Source organism: Penicillium oxalicum, chromosome I (assembly GCF_001723175.1).
Source record: "Penicillium oxalicum strain HP7-1 chromosome I, whole genome shotgun sequence".
Lineage (NCBI taxonomy): Eukaryota > Fungi > Ascomycota > Eurotiomycetes > Eurotiales > Aspergillaceae > Penicillium > Penicillium oxalicum.
Window position 1 is genome coordinate 1,785,461 of NC_064650.1, and position 17,356 is coordinate 1,802,816.

General features: G+C 49.1%; 8 protein-coding genes across 8 annotated transcripts; 3 read left to right on the plus strand and 5 right to left on the minus strand.

Annotated features, from left to right (window-relative positions):
- Positions 1-10: 10 nt before the first annotated feature.
- Positions 11-607, minus strand: POX_a00605 (uncharacterized protein; the record flags this gene model as incomplete). Its single annotated transcript, XM_050109544.1, has 1 exon — positions 11-607. One exon carries the CDS (start codon positions 605-607, stop codon positions 11-13), a length of 597 nt encoding a protein of 198 aa, XP_049973312.1.
- A 63-nt stretch (positions 608-670) lies between these two features.
- On the minus strand, positions 671-1,737 carry POX_a00606 (uncharacterized protein; the record flags this gene model as incomplete). Its single annotated transcript, XM_050109545.1, has 3 exons — positions 671-899; positions 955-1,313; positions 1,369-1,737. The coding sequence occupies 3 exons, from the start codon at positions 1,735-1,737 to the stop codon at positions 671-673; spliced, it is 957 nt and encodes a 318-aa protein (XP_049973313.1).
- A 927-nt stretch (positions 1,738-2,664) lies between these two features.
- Positions 2,665-4,756, plus strand: POX_a00607 (Transcription factor spt8; the record flags this gene model as incomplete). The annotated part of the gene is made up of 3 exons (XM_050109546.1): positions 2,665-2,704; positions 2,784-4,479; positions 4,534-4,756. 3 exons carry the CDS (start codon positions 2,665-2,667, stop codon positions 4,754-4,756), a joined length of 1,959 nt encoding a protein of 652 aa, XP_049973314.1.
- Positions 4,757-5,081: 325 nt separating this feature from the next.
- On the minus strand, positions 5,082-6,131 carry POX_a00608 (uncharacterized protein; the record flags this gene model as incomplete). The annotated part of the gene is made up of 1 exon (XM_050109547.1): positions 5,082-6,131. The coding sequence occupies one exon, from the start codon at positions 6,129-6,131 to the stop codon at positions 5,082-5,084; it is 1,050 nt and encodes a 349-aa protein (XP_049973315.1).
- A 316-nt stretch (positions 6,132-6,447) lies between these two features.
- POX_a00609 (Pre-mRNA-splicing factor) lies at positions 6,448-7,203 on the plus strand (the record flags this gene model as incomplete). Its single annotated transcript, XM_050109548.1, has 1 exon — positions 6,448-7,203. One exon carries the CDS (start codon positions 6,448-6,450, stop codon positions 7,201-7,203), a length of 756 nt encoding a protein of 251 aa, XP_049973316.1.
- Positions 7,204-9,540: 2,337 nt separating this feature from the next.
- On the plus strand, positions 9,541-10,552 carry POX_a00610 (Oxidoreductase claN; the record flags this gene model as incomplete). The annotated part of the gene is made up of 3 exons (XM_050109549.1): positions 9,541-9,824; positions 9,894-10,170; positions 10,256-10,552. The coding sequence occupies 3 exons, from the start codon at positions 9,541-9,543 to the stop codon at positions 10,550-10,552; spliced, it is 858 nt and encodes a 285-aa protein (XP_049973317.1).
- Positions 10,553-10,784: 232 nt separating this feature from the next.
- On the minus strand, positions 10,785-12,078 carry POX_a00611 (uncharacterized protein; the record flags this gene model as incomplete). The annotated part of the gene is made up of 3 exons (XM_050109550.1): positions 10,785-11,265; positions 11,338-11,803; positions 11,874-12,078. 3 exons carry the CDS (start codon positions 12,076-12,078, stop codon positions 10,785-10,787), a joined length of 1,152 nt encoding a protein of 383 aa, XP_049973318.1.
- A 1,856-nt stretch (positions 12,079-13,934) lies between these two features.
- Positions 13,935-16,473, minus strand: POX_a00612 (uncharacterized protein; the record flags this gene model as incomplete). The annotated part of the gene is made up of 3 exons (XM_050109551.1): positions 13,935-14,789; positions 15,084-16,048; positions 16,107-16,473. 3 exons carry the CDS (start codon positions 16,471-16,473, stop codon positions 13,935-13,937), a joined length of 2,187 nt encoding a protein of 728 aa, XP_049973319.1.
- Positions 16,474-17,356: the final 883 nt, after the last annotated feature.

Sequence of the window (17,356 nt, forward strand, 5' to 3'; positions counted from 1 at the left end):
AGGTCTGACCCTACCGACATGGAAAGGCCCGCCGGAGGTCAATCATCTTGCCTTTCAGGTAGTCTATGCCATTACTGTCCACGAGCTCTTTCTCTTCTAGACCCATGAGCACCTCATAGTCCTGGTCAAAATCTTCAATCACCTTGCTAGAATAATTCGACGTATTAAGGCCGTCGAAGGGCGTCGCCTGCTCTCCAAGCCAGGCAATGAGAGGCTCCAAAAGCCTTGTCGTGGTGCAAGTAACCCACTCATTGCTTCCACGCTCCAAGTTGACGAGCTGCTCTTTCGTACGCAGCTCATGTTGAATGAAAATGCTTCCAATGCTTGCGTCTCCCTGCTTGTCAAACCCCTTGAGGGTGTTCTGAATGATATCATTGATAAGAGCGACATGCTTTCGCCGAGCCCTGTGCAGCAGGCCGTTTGGCAGATTTAAGGACCTCTGGTTATCTTTGATGGCGAAAAGTGTTCGCTCCAATACTTTCGCATTTCTGCTTCTCCCCCCAATGCGGATGTATTTAGGCTCAAACTTGGCAATGTGAGTGAGGATTTGATCCAAAACATGATTGGTGTGGGTCGCAACTATTATGGGGGGATCTTCTGGATGCATTTGGACCAGAAGTAGCTACAGGGCAGCCACAGACACGTACGTGTTCCCTGTGCCAGGGGGACCCTAAATGATTGCCAGATCTGAGGTCAACATGTGCCGCAAGGCATTTTGTTGATGGGAATTGAGATGCTCAAAGAGACCAAGCGGTAAGCCCTTCATCATGTCGTATTCCAATGGCTCGTTTGCACCTTTGGACGCGAAAGATTGGAAATTCATGACTGGGCTGGACTTGACATATTGTGGAGCTTCCAGTCGGGTTTGTAGACCGCAAATGTGGTTGCTCAGGGGGAATCTGGAGAAGCGAGGAATTAGGATTATCATAATTATAGGGGGTTTGCCCCACGAACCGTTCTCGGGACAATTTCTGAAGCGCGGTCATCGTGTGCCTGTGTGCTTCATAGTATCCTGAGCGTGCCTCAATCACCAGCCATTCTTTCAAAGGGTCGGGATCAATGTCTTCTGTTTGAGCGAAGAAAAGGTCCACTTCTGGTGGGCTTTTGATGACGCCCTCCATGGGTCTTGCTGCTACCACCGCAATCACACATTGCGTCGCGAATTTGTCCGAGGCTGATGATAATGCGACAACTTTCCCAGCGATTAGGCGAGAAGAGTAGCGCCAAAGAATTTGCTGTCCCGCACGTCTGGTGGAAAAACTCACTCTGAAGGCCATCCCTCGATCAGCCATAGTGATGTGGGTTAAAAGGACCTGGCAGCTTTAGCGCTACAGTCCATCTCCCATTGTGAAACTGAAGGAAACGGACCCGTTCGTATATCACAAAACTTTTATTGTCCGTCATACCAGGACGCGCTCGAAAGGTAGTGACTGCATCACGTAGGTTGGCGGTGGCGGCTTCTCGGAGGAGGCCATAGTGCGTTTCCAGGTACAGCTGGGTCGAAAACCATGGCCCGTGGATACGATTTGTAGCAAGAGCGAAATCTTCGTCTTCGTGGTCAGTTCCCAAAATCTCATCCGCGGTAGGCAGTTCCGGCTTCTTTAGCCAGTCTGCTTGATCTGCATTGTGAGGAACATCTTCATAGTATTTACGTGTGGCCAAGTTCACGGAAGGTGAGGATGGGACTTCGTGACGATATCTCTGGGAAGATCTGGCGGCCTTTCTCGAGCTGAGCATTATTGAAGACTCACGAGATCTAAACTTTTGTCCTGATTCTGAGATACCTCGTCGACCTTGTGGCAGTAGAGTGCGGATTTTAGGCTGGTGAAATGTGACTCAACTGTGTTCTGGTCAAGAAAAGGACTCGGACGCACCTTGATCGTAGGCCTTGCAAACCGTCAGTCATCGTTTCTTTCATGTATGATATTACAAAGCAATAAACCAAATCGGTAACTTCCACTTTAAGCTGGAAGAGTTATATCTGTCCTTCCGAGAGTATCTGTTCTATCGAGAGTACCCCTTATGTATGAGTTTGGTCTGAGGCTCGATTAACTGCGGAGTTTTCGAAAATTTTCACCTGTTCATGTCTGGGTTTTGAAGCTAAATACCTTTCCTGAAGCATCGAAGAAAATTCATCCGCATTTAACACGCATTGGCCACTTCCAAGTCCCCGGGGCTTTTTAATACTAGTAATCTCCTCTCCCATAGCAATTACTCGCTCCAATCCACTCTGGATGACTAGTGGAATTGCAGGTGGCCCTCGGGGAACTATGTAGTTCGACTCTGATTGGCCAACAGCTCTCCCGCCGATCGTTGGAATTGTCTCCGAGCGCCGTGCCGCTTTCTGCAGTCCGTCGCGTTCTCCTCTCCAGCTTTCTTGCCTGCGGCCGACAGACGTTGTCAGCCATTCTTCACCTGCTTGTTTCATAGCACTGCAAATTGCGATTGTGCTTGCAATCGAAAACGCAATTCCTGGCGGAGACGTGCGCAGCACAAGGGTACTTGCTCGTTTCCTACGAGTTCCCCACACCTCTGTGAGTGACCCGCGTGCCTGGATAGTTCCTGCCGCGGGGGAGGTAGCTGTGATTCAACGATCACCTTGCGCCTCAGTCGTCAAGCATTATATCTGGGTATCGGCGCCTTTGTGGAGCACATATTGTCGTCATGGCGTCCCTCGAGGAGGATGACGATCGTGACCTAGCAGGTACGTCACCAAGGCTCTAGCAGGCTAGCAGTCATCGCAATGAGAGAGTCATAGACACTGACATTTGTGCTCTATATAGGCTCGCAGGACGGAAGCTCGGACAATGAAATGGAAGATGCTATGCAGGAGATTGATGACGGAGAAGGGGACAATGACGGCGACGGCGACGGCGACGTTGATGTGGATCAGGATCAGGACCAGGACCAAGATCAAGACCAGGATGCGGAGAGTCCGTCAAACACAAGCCAGGCCTCTGATGGCGCGGTGATGGACTCTCAGCTTGATCAAGGGACGACCGACATGACCTCATCTCAAAATGTCGGGAACTCCGCGGTAGAAGCATTTTCCATCTACCATCCAAGCGTTCGACCCGAATGCCTAACCGCAAGAACTTACGACGTGGTCCCTACGACTGCAGCGCCTCATAGTACCTCCATCAATGCTGTGACAGCGACTGCAGATATGCGCTGGGTCTTCAGCGGCGGCTCGGACGGATTCGTGCGCAAGTTCAACTGGGCAGACTCGATCAACAGTAAACTCATGTTAACTGTTGCGCAACGTCACCCATTTGTGGACAGCGTGGTGAAGGCTGGTGTGTACATGACATACTGGGAAAACATGGACGGAAACATTTTGTCGCCTGTCTACTCTTTGGCATGTCAGAGCGAAGGACTGTGGCTCCTGACGGGATTGGAATCTGGCGCGATTCGATTACAGACCCTTCGCCACGACGAAGGAAGAGAGATAGCGCAGTTGCGTCAACATACCTCCGCTGTATCAGCACTGTGCCTCACTTCCGACGAAAAGTCCCTTCTTTCAGGGAGCTGGGACAAAAGGGTATTTGATTGGGATTTGAACACTGGGCAAGCACGACGTGCATTTGGAGCGAGCGCTGGTCAGATATCTGCGGTTCAAATTCGGCCAGAATCCGCCCTTCCAGTCCCAACAGACACCATTGATTACACGCAAACGAACGGTACGTACTCATCAAATTATGGTGCGGATGGTACCGAAAACTACAACGCCATGGACACCACTCAGGACAATGGGGAGGCTGGTGCTACCGAAAACCCGCAGGCGGGTTCACCGACAGACTCTTTGTTTGGAGGCGCGGACTCACTGTTTGGTGACACGGATGAAGTGGCTGGTGATGGAAACGAACCGTCTGGGGGTGTATTTGGAGTTGATGAAGATGACGAATTTGGTCGCGCCCTCGCGAATGGCGTTATGGGCGAAGTCAACGCCGCCGAGGAGGTGGACAACAATACCACGCAGCCTGATACAACATCTCAGCCTCATGAGGCGCCTATGGGCGCCAGCCTTGATCCCGGCCCTCCTGTTGCAGAGCAAACTACCAACAATGCTGACAGTTCTCACACCACGGCGGAGCCCGCGGTCAATGGCCTTCCCAAAGCCGAGGATATGGAGGCTCACAACTCTGGGTTCGAATTTTCGCAGCCTATGCAAACCGAGCAGGACCCAAGCTCAGACACCACATTCCTTGCCGCATCTATAGATGGCACAATACGTGTGTGGGATAGACGACAGCCCGATCCCGTTGCTCGAATTTCTCCTCGAAACGTTCCCCCGTGGTGCATGAACGCATGCTGGTCTCCCGACGGCAACTACATTTATGCGGGACGACGAAATGGCACAGTGGAGGAGTTCAGCCTGCACAAAGGCCTCCGGGAATCTGAGCGGACGTTTAAATTCCCGCAGGGAAGTGGACCGGTCACAGCGCTCAAGGCGATGCCAAATGGTCGGCACCTTGTGTGGTAAGTAATCCGAACCCAGAAATAGCAGATGAAGCACTTTCTCATGAGATCTAGTGCCTCTCACGATATTCTCCGCCTGTATGATTTGAAGCACGAGCAATCATCTCGGCACTCAACGGTCCCTTTCCTCATCATTCCAGGGCACAGAACTGGAACTATCTCCCAGCTTTATGTGGACAACGCCTGCCGCTTTATGATCTCTACAAGTGGCAATCGTGGCTGGGAAGGTAATACCACCGAAGTTTTGCTCGGCTATGAAATCAGTGTCCCTCAATAATGTGAGGTTTTTGGCCTATCTGACGCCACTCGATGATGACCTGTACGATGTTTGCAGTCCTGGAATACCTACTATAGCCCGTCCCGCACCAAAATAATATACATTGGGCCTCTTTGGTAACAAATAAGCCTAGGTGATTTAATGTTTCAATATTCCGAAATGGACAACTCCGATTGGTATACCCTTGGTTCAAAATTGCAAACCCCGAACGCCACACCGTGAAACCCTTACCCATCCCTCGGGCATGTACAGACAGATGCTCCCAAATATGTTCGGACGGGACCGAGCAAGGGTCCATCTGCATTGTGAGATAAATGGAACCCTGTCATGTCTCGTAATAGCCGTCATCATCAAAATCAAGTCCCCCGCAAACTTCATGTTGCTGTGAACGCCAAGCGCCGAAGAGCGAATTGTCTGCCCATTTGACATGTCCTTCTCTATCATTCTCAAAATATACATATCCAGGAACCTCGGCTGAGCGATCAAATTCGGCAGGCCCGACAACGAGATTGCTGAACCCGGGGAGATCAGGTTTTGGCACGTGTGTTCTGGTTTGAACACGACCGCCGTCCACGTTGTTGACTGTCAGAAGATAGACAGGTGGAAGACTGTCGTCACGATCTGGACGCAAAGATGTAGGTGTCCAGGCTTCATTGTCATAGGACTCTGGGCGATTCCAGTCGTGAAGCAATGGGAGCGAGTGTGAGAGAAGGACCTGATCCAGTCTCTCAACATCCATGATCAACCCCGGAGATTGCAGGTACAGGACACTGTCATATTGCATGAACTGAATTTGCCCCAAACGTAGCAGCTTCGTATCGGACATTGTGTATCCTGCACGGATTGCGGCACTGACGTCGATCGGTAGCAGCCAGATCCCATATTTTATACTGGCGGCGCGAAGAAGAGCCAAAGCTAAGGTGCTCGCTTCACCAAGAGTTTTGCCCGACATGCGGTCCCATTCTTCAGGGTACATGAAAAGGCGATCCGCAATCGCAGAGCCATTTGTTGCAAGCCTTTTGAAGAACAATATGGCAGAGCAGATGTCGGAGGGATCGGGCTTTGACAATAGTTGGAGGTATGCATAGTTATTCTTCAACTTTGAGGGAGAAGCTTCACTGCCTCCAAGGACTCCTTGCTCTTCCACTTGGCCCAAATTCGAGTCAGATAGGCCACGTTTATTGACTGGATATTGGGCTGCCGATCCATATCCAGGAGCTGTGGCCATATCTGGGGGTTTTCGTAATGCATGTTGAATATTTTTCACTGAGTTTTGCTGGAGGACGTAGCCCGAGACAAATAGCATGAGCGTAAAGATGCAGACAACGCCCATCGATACGATGGCCGAGACCGTTGAGGCTGTGAGGAGCACCATTGTTGCGACTACCCCGTCAATATGGAAGGAATGGAAACAATGGGTGAGATTGGAATGTCAGCCCTGCCAGGCACCAGGAGAATCTCATCCGCTTCGACGCCCCGTCTACTTGGCCGCGACCCGTGATGTTTCAGGACTGAATGCATGACATCAGTCTTTGTTTATGCGGTTGGCGGCGTGATTATCGATAAGCCTTGAAGCTCACAAAGTCTTGGCGCTCGGCGGTTTTTCGAACCTCCCACGCGAGTCTTCAGGAAAGCTACTTCCTCCACCGTGAAATTAACCGCGACTTCAACTTCACCCCCGCATTCTCGACATGGCCACTCACCGTGCGGATGCCAGTAATTTCCTCGACAATCGAGGCTACTCCGGCCCTCTAGTGCGCGGTGTCAACCCCGTCACCTTATTCGAAAAGGCCGTGCGCGACCGCATTACAGACTCCTATTACTGGAAAGAACAATGCTTCGGACTGAATGCTGCAACCCTGTGCGATCGCGCCGTGGAACTGAGCTGCGTGGGTGGTACATACGGTGTTTCCGAAAAGCCGACACCTTTCCTCTGCCTTGCCTTCAAGCTTCTTCAGCTCAATCCTAGCCGAGATATCGTTCTCGAGTACCTCAATTTTTCGGATCCTGGCAGCGACGACGAGGGCGAGAATCCCGATAGTGGCGTGGTGCAGACGCGTGGAGATTTCAAGTACCTCCGAGTTCTCGCTGCTTTTTACGTGCGGCTCACCTTCGATGCCGTCGATGTATACAAAACACTGGAGCCGCTTCTGCTTGACTATCGAAAGATCAAGCGCCGAGTTCGGGACTCGTTCACTCTGACGTATGTCGATCAATTCATCGATGACTTGTTGACAAAGGACCGTGTGTGCGGTACGAGTTTGTGGAAACTACCCCCGCGGCAACAACTAGAGGATCTGGATATGCTGGATGAGCGGATAAGCCCTCTCGCCGACGAGCTGGAGGAGCTTGATAGAGACAGCAATGGGGAGGAAGAAAGTTCAGATCGCGAGCAGGGCCGCAGCGACAATGAATCATCAGGCAGGAGAGAAGAGGGCGAAGTTTGAAAGTGGCCAAGATGCACCTCTCTTGTTTTCGCCATCAATCCTCGCCAACCCCTCCGTCAAAGGCCCTGACCAGTAAAAGCTGGCATTATTCTGACCGGTGTTCACCCGTGTCTTGATTTCGAGGTTTCTGCGGCAGGCTCCTTCTATGGATCCTGGCTCAACCGCCGTATTTCACAGCAGGCGTCAGATCATAGCGCAGCCCATGGCACTTGGAACCAATATCTGCCACCGCCCCAAGCTAAATACCGATTTGCCATTGAAGTACAACATCGGATTGTCTTTCCTGGCCAATTTATCACACGTGACGATAGACATACTGTCAGTGTTGAGACTCGAAATTCTTGTTTCTGGCTAGAGAGCTAAGATATACTGTGAATGTACATAATCTCTTTCAATCACATTCAGCGGCTCCGCGTGAGAAATGAAAGACGGGGATGAACTCGACAGGGCTGATGAATCTCTGTTTTTTTTCCAGATCAGAGGAGAGTGTGAGCGGTAATGAAGGAAATACACGTGCGGACAGTTTCTATGTCAAAAAAGTCAGCTTCGATAGTATTAGAATGCACAAGCGATTAAGGTTGACAGCTGGCATCCACATCAAAAACTTACAAAAAACTGATCTATGTCAGGTCGGTACCCTTGAGTCACCGCAAACTATAGGTACCGTCAAAGCTGGCACTGTACTCGATTTCCATTGCCAGGCGCTGGCACAACATACGGCAGCGGCCACGGAACAATCAAGGAACTGCCGCAGTTAGTCTATAGTAATTACCACATATGAGTCTTTTACAGTCTGCTTCACTGTACCGGTATTCAAAGATATTGGCTAATGAGTCCGGGTAGTAAATTAGCTAGACATACATATAAGTCACCTTCGATTTTCCGCGAATGATTCGACAGTCTAGCTGAAAAAGTGAAAGTTGTCCCCCAGCCCTATTGCTCTATTCAATGGTGGGTAAGTCCAAAAACATACTTCTTCATACTCGCACCAAGATTTCAAGGTCACTATTACACAGAACTGTGTCAGTCATGTTTCAGCAGCTGTCATCCAAATTCAGGCATATGTATCCGAAACACTTGAAGAGAGCTTCGAAGCATACAGGCGACTCCATTGTATAAACCTTCAGGCAGTGCATGTGTATTTGAAGCTAAATGCCCAGGCGGACTTCTAGGCGCTAAGCCACACGTCCAGGTACCGTTGGCGGGGAAGTCACGTTTCCGTTTTGAGGTTGAGAACCCCTGCCACTTAAGTTTTATTCGTTACCACCAATGGACTATACAAAAGCTAGTTTACCTAGATGCGGAGTCATTGTGCTCTTCAGAATTAAATACGGGACGAAGCGAGGCAACATAGAATATGAATTATCAGACCTACACAAAACCTGAATCCACATTACATCAGCTATTTGATCAGCTCCAAAACATCAAAGCACCATAGACTCAGCTTGTCATCCTCACTCAGAATTCTCTCCCGTCAATTGTTCAATCTCTTGATGGAATTGAAACCAGGCGGACATGTTGGCAGTTGCGGTAAGGTGACTACTGTATCCCTGGCGCATCGGTTGAATCTTGATACGCTTGGAATGTTAAAAAGAAATGATATTGATCAACAACATAGACTAGTTCCAATTCCATCTTTCACCTTGCCAGCGCTACTGTACCTATCAGGTAAACGATTTGAAGAACCGAGAAGCAGCTGGACTGTGGACATTGGAATAATCAAAGAGTAGCGCTGGGTATATGATACCCATTCGAGCGACTCCACCGCTGTTCTTGGCCCCACCGTTGGAGGCTGAAGTGGGGAATCCTCGGCTGCTACAAAATCGGAATTTCGGAATTTCGGGCCCCAGTCGGGTATTTCTGAAATGCTTATCTCCGGTCACGTCTGGTCTCCTTCTGTACTTGACAACTTGACGGTATTGCTCCAACGCGTCACTCGGATGATACGCATTTGTCTTCCCCAGGAACAGCGACGGACAGTGACTTGTTAAGCATGACTCGTAGATTTTAATGTCGCACTGTAATTAAGATAACGCAGAAACACGACAGAGGGGCATGGGCCCTCACTCAACATCAATCGATGTTCACACCGAGACGGGTGTAAAAGTAGACTAGGTATGTAAGTGGCGTGCTTACCTAGTCGATTGATCAATTCTCCTAAGCTGATTTGTCGAATGCTCAGAAATTAAGGCCGACCATATGAGGTAGTAGGGTATTTCTGAGAGCGATCACATTGGAATCCTCTCTCTTCTTCCTGGGCGCGACAACTGGGCAAGAATTTACACGTCTCCCTCCAATTTGTGTCTCATCCCTGACACTTTCACGATTCGGTACAAAATGTCATCTCCAGTTTGGCTCATCACGGGTGCATCCAATGGCTTTGGCCTTGCAATGTGCCTTCATGTGCTACGTTCGGGCCATCGTGTAATCGGCTCTGTCCGCAGTAAGACAAAAGCCGCCGCTGCAGTGGAGCAGATCGAGAGAGCTGGAGGCTTGGTGACGGAGTTAGACATGACTGAGTCCCAGGCGAGCATTGCGAGCAAAATCCATGCTCTTGGTCGCATTGACTATCTGATCAACGTTGCTGGCTACTCGATCCTGGCCGCCTGTGAAGAAATCACGTACGTAGCAACTTGTTCAATGAAGAAATTGAGGACCGTGAACCCCCATTTCTGACATGGTTATTGTAGCGACGAAGAAGCAACTCTACAAATGACGACAAACTTCTTCGGCCCACTGTATACTATGCAGGCTGTCCTTCCTGTGATGCGCGCCCAGGAGTCCGGGACTATTGTCAACATCTCCAGCGGTGCCGCTCGGGATCCCCTACCGGCGTGCTCTTTATACAGTGCTTCAAAGGCCGCGCTAGAGGCTGCCTCCGAAGCGCTTGCCAAGGAGGTGGCGCCTCACAACATCCAGGTGCTGATTGTCGAGCCCGGCAACTTCCGCACAAATTTTGTCGACGCGGTGAGTCTTTTTTGGATCCTCTTGATTCGAAGTGACAGTCTCAACTCAAGGCCCTGGAGCGCTTGCTAATTCATTCGTGTCAAAGTTGGCCAACGCAAGTCCCGACCCTGCCGCCGTTCCTCCTTACTATGATGACCCCGTGGGCATAGTTATGCGCAAGTTCCTGACTGTCCATGGAAAACAGCCTGGCGATCCCCAGAAGGGAGTAGAGCGCATCTTCGAGGCAGTCACGGGCACTGGAATGGCCGGTCCCTTGATGGGCAAGGTCACTCGACTGGTGCTGGGGAGCGATGCATATGCGCGCATGCAGAAGAGTTGTGAAAGATTCGCCAACGATTTGAGCTTGCAGGGGGAGGTTGCGCACAGCACTAATTATGATTAAGACGTGAACGGAAATTCAGGGGCGGACCGGACCCTCTACTTGCCTTGAGATGTGTGTATGTAGCCGTAGTAGACTATGTGCGTGTATGTGGGCAATTGATTTCCCGTACCTGCTAATGAAATATTACCCCCGAGTCTAGATACTAAAGAAAAAAGGTGAAAGGTCAGTGAGATTGAGTACATTGCAATTCTTCAGTCCCCCAGTTCCTGCCATGAGATTGAGTTCATCTGTCTCAGAAGCCTTGCTGGCGGTGCCATTTCTCCTCCCATCCTTTAAACCATGGACTGTCTTCGAGCGTGGATACCTGCCACTTCTCAGGCATCAGTCCATTTGCCGCTTGCTCCTTGATCCATTCTTCTAATTGAGGCAGAAGCATATGCTGAACATGCCACACTGCCTTGTACTCCATCAAGCTGTGCTTGCCCTCTTTCAAGATTTTCGCAATCAGTGCGGGCACGCAAGGTTCGTCGCGAAATTCGGTGACAGGAGTAAAAAGAGCTTTAAAGTTAAAGACGATAGATGCCGACAAGGGAAGACGACGAAGAGTCTGCCAATCCACCCGAAGAGTGCACTCTTCTGTCTTCAATGCCGGGTCTTGTACTTTACGAAGGGCTTCATGGGGATCGCCTGGTGGCATGTAAAGCGGCTCTCCGACCTCGAGGCCCCACGATCCTCGTTGAATTGGCTTGTCGGTCGGCATTTTGGTGAAGAAGCTAGAGTATCACTCTCAATGAACACACCACCCTTACCGAGTGATTAATCAAAAGGATATAAGAGAGACCTACCGATCCATCGAGAATTGCATTTTTTCCTTGTAATCCGGTATCGGCGCATGGATCTGTTGCAGTTGCTTGCCGATCTTGGTCTGCACATTCCATCCAAGTGCCGAACAGACGACCGCTGCGCGTAGAAAGTAATGTCCACTTTGTTCGTCGCGCATCATCAGTGCAAAGTCCTCTGGCACATTGTCCAAGAGCACTTCCAGTGGTGGCTTCGCGCGAACATCCTGCTGAGTACCGAGGATATGATTATGGAGAATACGCTTGTTCTCGAGCATGAAATGCTGCGGATATCGCGCACAAATAAATTGAATGACCATCTCCATGAGCTCTTTGCAAGCTAGCTCAGAGCCTGGAAGAGCATCGAGCACGGATTTTCCATTTCGGGCAAAGAGTTCTTTGCGCTGCGCAATGCGAGCTTTGTAGGTGTTCTCGAGTTCGATCCACCAGTCAGTTTGCAGTTTTGTTAGTGCTAATCAGGTTAGACATCCACCAAAAAATTTGACCACAAATGACAAACAGAATGGATGACCGTGACTCACACATCGTTTGGTGATAGGACCATCTGAATGGCCGGTATGGTCGAGGCCTAGCCGTTTGAATGTCGTGTTCTAGGTATGGACCCGGCAGAGGAACGCCGCTGAGTGCGGCATAGTCAGGAAAATCACCCAGGGCGTGGATCTCGTCCATGGAGAATCCAGTCGGTGTGTGGAAATCTTCTTTGCTGTTTTCATAGTTGGATGCCATCGGTAAGAGGGTTTGGAGGACTTGAGTCTCTGGCACTTCCCGTCTGGGTATGGATAAATTGGGTAGCAAAGAGAGAGCGCCTCTCCGCTGAGGCGGTAGAATATGCTCATAGCCTGTGGTGGGAGGAATACTCGTGGGCTGCTTTGTATCTGGCGAGATTGACTGCCGTGGAGTCCTTGCCGTGGGGATCCTTCGACCGCGTTGAAAAGATTGATTCAGAGGGAATTTGGGAAAAGTCAGAGAGAGAACAGTGTATACAGCGCCAACAGCTAGCAAAACCAGACCGATCTTCCAGGTCACCTCGGAGTCTTGTAGCATGCTCATAACTGTCAATCGAAAGTGTATAAGGGTATACGGGAACCACGATCAGCAGAAGGCTGAGAACGGATCTGCTCCAGGACTGATGAATCGAAAAGATTGTGCGCCCTGAAGGAAAGCAAGTGTCTGCCTGTCGCGTGATGACATGTGGAACGGGGAACAGGGACAGGCGTGGGATACTACTTATGATGTACATGTAGATCTTTGAGTTGGGCAGAATTTCAAACTGTCATCTTTGATATCAAATCGGCATTCAACCTCTTACAGTCAAAAGGTTAAAGATGTGGGGAAGCACAGAGAAGATCCGAGTCTTCGATTGTAGATGGACTATCACGACAAGTAGCCTTTGCAACTCGTAAAGAGAGAAAGTATGCGGGTCTCCAAACCCGGTGCGACTTTGCCAAGTAGACACTCTGCACCGACGATGTACCCGAAAAGACGTCGATTGTGTGAGAACTTTTCCCTCGAGTCGATGATTGCCCCGCACTTGTCTCAATCACCATCACTATTGTATCTTGTACCGTAGTGATTTTCTTATCGACAAAGCACACTACGATATTCATGCACGAATAAGATTAGCCGGCAATCGAACTTTTCAAAATGGAAATAGTTTCCACTGCAGCATAGACTCCTTTCCTATCCTGGTGTACAAAGTGCCATGCGTAGCCTTTTATACTGCGGACATGCGTCTTAGCCAACATATTAAAATTTATTAATTTCGAAAAAGCTATCAGAATACGAAAAAAAAGTATGACCTAAGAGCTTTGGCGAAACTGTCAAACAAGTAGGTAAGAAGAGCAATAGCACCTATTTGACTAAAAAAGATCCAACCACATGAGGATAAGAACTCGCAAACTCAGCGCTGATTTGTCCCACGGGATCGCTTTTCCCAAACGGGATGTCCAAAGTCCCTCCTGCCGAAAATGGCAAACTTATCCATCCTCACCACAAATGTTGCCCAAGCAGGCCATGGGAAAACAGCAACCTTGACGGTGCCTCGCACAACCAACACTGTCAATATTGATGAGAAATTCAATATTGCCTTCATCAAAATGTGTTGTCGGTGATGCTAAGCTCATTCACTTCGGGCCGATCGTGCTGCGAGCAGGATGCACGAAATTCCGGTCGACGTTTTTAAACCCTTCGCTGAAACGTCGAGCTGAGTGCTTTACTGTTCCATGCTTGAGGGTGGAGGTTAGAAGAGTTCTTTGCCAGTCTGGGAATCTGAGATGGCGCTGAGAAATTGATAGAATTCGATCCAGGCTGGGACGGAGATGCCGGCGGCTTCCTTCTCTTTCTGCTTGGCCACATGATCTTTTTGAAAAGGTAAAAGAGAACTTCTCAGTTGTGTCTGGTATTCTCTTGAAATTGCAGGCTCGTTCATTGCTTCCAGGAGTGGGCGATGGTGATGGAGCCGACAGAGACATATCTTTCTGTCATGGTCGGTAGAATATTGTACTGCCATTGTCCACTTGACACCTCATTAAAAGGTGTCTCTAAGCCACAGGAATTGATCCTAGGCTCCGGGCTTGTCGCAGTCAAATATTTGAGTCCCTGTTTGTCATGTGGGACTGCAAGGTAGGCTGACTGTGATAAGCGACCGATTTGTTGAGCACAATCTTCACGGCGCAGTTTTGAGCCGTGACGTAGAGGGTTCCATCTGGTGGAAGCTCAAATGTCTTTTCTATCTCGAGTCCTGGCTCCCAGGCATCTACTACAAGAGATTCCAAAGGCAATCCTGTAGTCTGCTCGAGCTGAAGTTTTTCGATGGAGACCGCAAGGCCTCTTTCTGTGAGTCTCGCATCAGGACTCTCTTCTATTTCGAGGTGTATATTCAGAGAGCCAGCTAGAAAGATTTGCGACGAGATTGGCGGAGTCCTAACTTCTGTGGAGAGATTATGAGGTTCCAAAGCACATGTTTCTAGCACTTGAGAGTGTTGAGGCACGCCTATAGCTGAGCCAGGAGGGCTGGCAATTGAAGATCCTTGGGCACCAGCGGATAAAGACACCGAGTTACTCGTCATCTTAGCGATATCTTTCGCAACACTGGAATTTGACACAGAAAGTGATGCTGAGCTCTCTGTAATTCTGGTAGTGTTCTTTAGAGCACTCAAATTTGACGCAGAGAGTGTTGCTGGACTCTTTATTATTTTCGTATTCTCCTCCACAACACTCAAGGCTGATGTGGGGAGTGATATAGAGCTCTTCGTTGCTTTAGTAGTATCTCTCGCAGCACTCAAAGCTGATTCGGAGAGTGACACTGAGCTCCTTTTCGTTTTGGCACACTCCTTCACAGCACTCAAAGTCGATACGGAGAGTGCCGCCGAGCTCTTCGTTGCTTTAGTAGTATCTCTCGCAGCACTCGAAGTTGACGCAGTGAGGGACGCAGAGCTCTTTATCGTTTTAGTAGTATCTTTCCGAGAACTCGAATTTGACGCGGAGCTCCTGGTCGTTTTAATATTCTTCTCCATAGCACTCAAAGTTGAAGCTGAGAGTGACACTGAGCTCTCCATTGTCTTTATAGTCTCTTTCACAGCCCTTATTGTTGATGCGGAGAGTGACACTGAGCTCTTCATCATTTGGGGTATGTCTTTGATAGCACTCAAAGTTGACGCGGAGACTGGAAGACAAAGCAATGTACTTTCCCTCGGGCAAGGATGACGCTGAATCTGGCCCTTATCTCGTACCGCAATGGTTTTTCGAGCAAACTCAGCAAGACGTTGATTGAATTGGTGCTCCAGCTTCTTGAAAGATGACAGCATTGGGAGCCGCCAGCCAGGATACAATCGTCCATGTGTTCGCGCAGTGTGCATTTTGCCATGGCATTGAATGAATTGATCACACAAGAAGCAGGCATCTTTGCTGGAGGCAATAACACGTGGGAACAGTGGGGAGGATTTTAATTCGCAATAGGCAATCAGTTGGATCTCTGCGTGTATTTTGGCTTCCTTTAGAGTCTTTTTAGCCTGCTTGGCGAATTCACTTGTGAAATCCCTCTTTTCGTCCCCCTTTTTTAAACGAAAGACGCGTGAGAGATCCTGCTGTTTAGTCTGTTTTTTTCCTAGACGAGCCATTGCAGTTTTAAGATTCGGAGAGTATGCTGTCAGCTGAACTCGTTTGAAAGCCTCTTCAGGAAGAGTGGCTGGTTCAATCTTGATGTTTCGGACAGGAGGGAATTTCTTGGCAATGCGGTAGAGTATCCTCGCTGCTTCTTGATATCGAGCAACTTTTTGGATTATATCGAGCAGGGTAGGGGCAAATTCTTTATTATCAATCTCTTTAGTGGGACCAGTGGGAATGAGACCGAGAAGTTGTCCTAGGTCCGGAACAGTGTTTAATCGATCCATTTGTTCGACAATGGCTTTGAGACGAGGTGTAACCCTATACTTCTGCCAATCATTGACAAGTTGGATCACACTTTTTGATTCGGTTTCGAACAATGACTTTGCTTTTTCGAGGTTAGACTGCAGTAGTTTCTCGGGAATTATTTCCTCGATTCCTTTAATTGCCCGCTGCAGAAGATATTCGATGGACTTTTCGGCGCCTTGACCCTTTGTGCCAGTAAACCGCAATCTGTGAGAAATACGAGTCGAGCACATTTGCACAATCCGGACAAGAAGTTCTTCTGTAGTCTCCACGGAGTTGCCGCGTTCTGATGAAGCTCATGGTCAAAAACAACATCCAAAATATGCAGGGACTTATTCACAAACCATATTGTGACTTGCGAAGAACATCGAAGATGCTTTCAAATCGATTACATAACCTCAATAATTTTTCACTTCCATCTGTGTATGTCTCTTTGTTGATTGCCAACAGAGCCTTCAATGCCACGCCGTCAAGGTCCTGCTCAACACACATGGCAGGGATGTAGGTTGGGCCATCTTGGGTTTTTGCGAGAAAGGAGAGGGTTTCGACTAAATCTCTCTCTTTAGATAAAGGAAGTATGTACCCTTTCTTTGAGCCTTTAAATTGCTCGATAGGCTGACGTTTCGGTGACTCGGGGATTTCATGCAGAAGGTAGTTGAGAGCAATGTTTTCTGCACAAAGTACCGCGGCAGCGCGTGACGCGGCAGTCATTATACAAGTGTCATGGGGAGGCACTCGGGAGAAGACCGTGAGAGGTGAGCCATCCGACCAGAGCTGAACCTGATATTAATGTAGAAAAGTAGATAGTGAAGATCCAACAGCAGGACCAACCCCGCAAAAAACGCCTTGTGTGTTGGCCACGTCAGTAGTCGGAATCCCTGCCTTGACTGCGCCTGTTCAGTGGTTGTACCACGAATGAGCCGCCCAATCTGCAATGCATGCTCGCAACACTGTCCTAAATTCCTCTTGGGGGTATATCCCAAAGCGAATTCGAGCATAAAAAGCAAAGAATGAGGGTTGCACCCGCTATAATTCGCCTGCATCACAGAGGTACGGTAGCCCTGAGGCTGAATTACTCGCGGCGGGTCGACTATGCAATTGACGGTCCCACTACCCGCTCCCGCTCCTGCGTGCTCGGGTACGAGGCCGGGTGATCGATCCACCTACAACACCTTTGATCCAGTTCAAGCGCTGATTTGATCTTGTCAGAATGCTAAATCGTGATGCACCATGGTCTCATCCATAGACCATAAATTTACAGGGGAAATTCCTTTCAAAGAAGACGGTCCAATTGGCTTCTTTAAGACATTTCAAGGTGTAGTAGTGCTCCTCGCAACTACCTATATATGATAGGGGGTTATTTGGATATAACGACTTGGGTCGCTGAGTATGATAAGTTGCTATGGCTATGTTTCACTGTACCTAGTAGAAACATTAGGTACTCCCAGAAAAAACTGTCAGCAACCTAAGCTCAGCAAATATGTGATGGCACTGCTAAATCCGGCGCGGCGGGGGGCGGATCGACCACCTTAGGGTTGGAACAAATTATCTGGCTGTGTAGTATGTTGTAGGCTTTTCTGCGAAACTTTCCTCT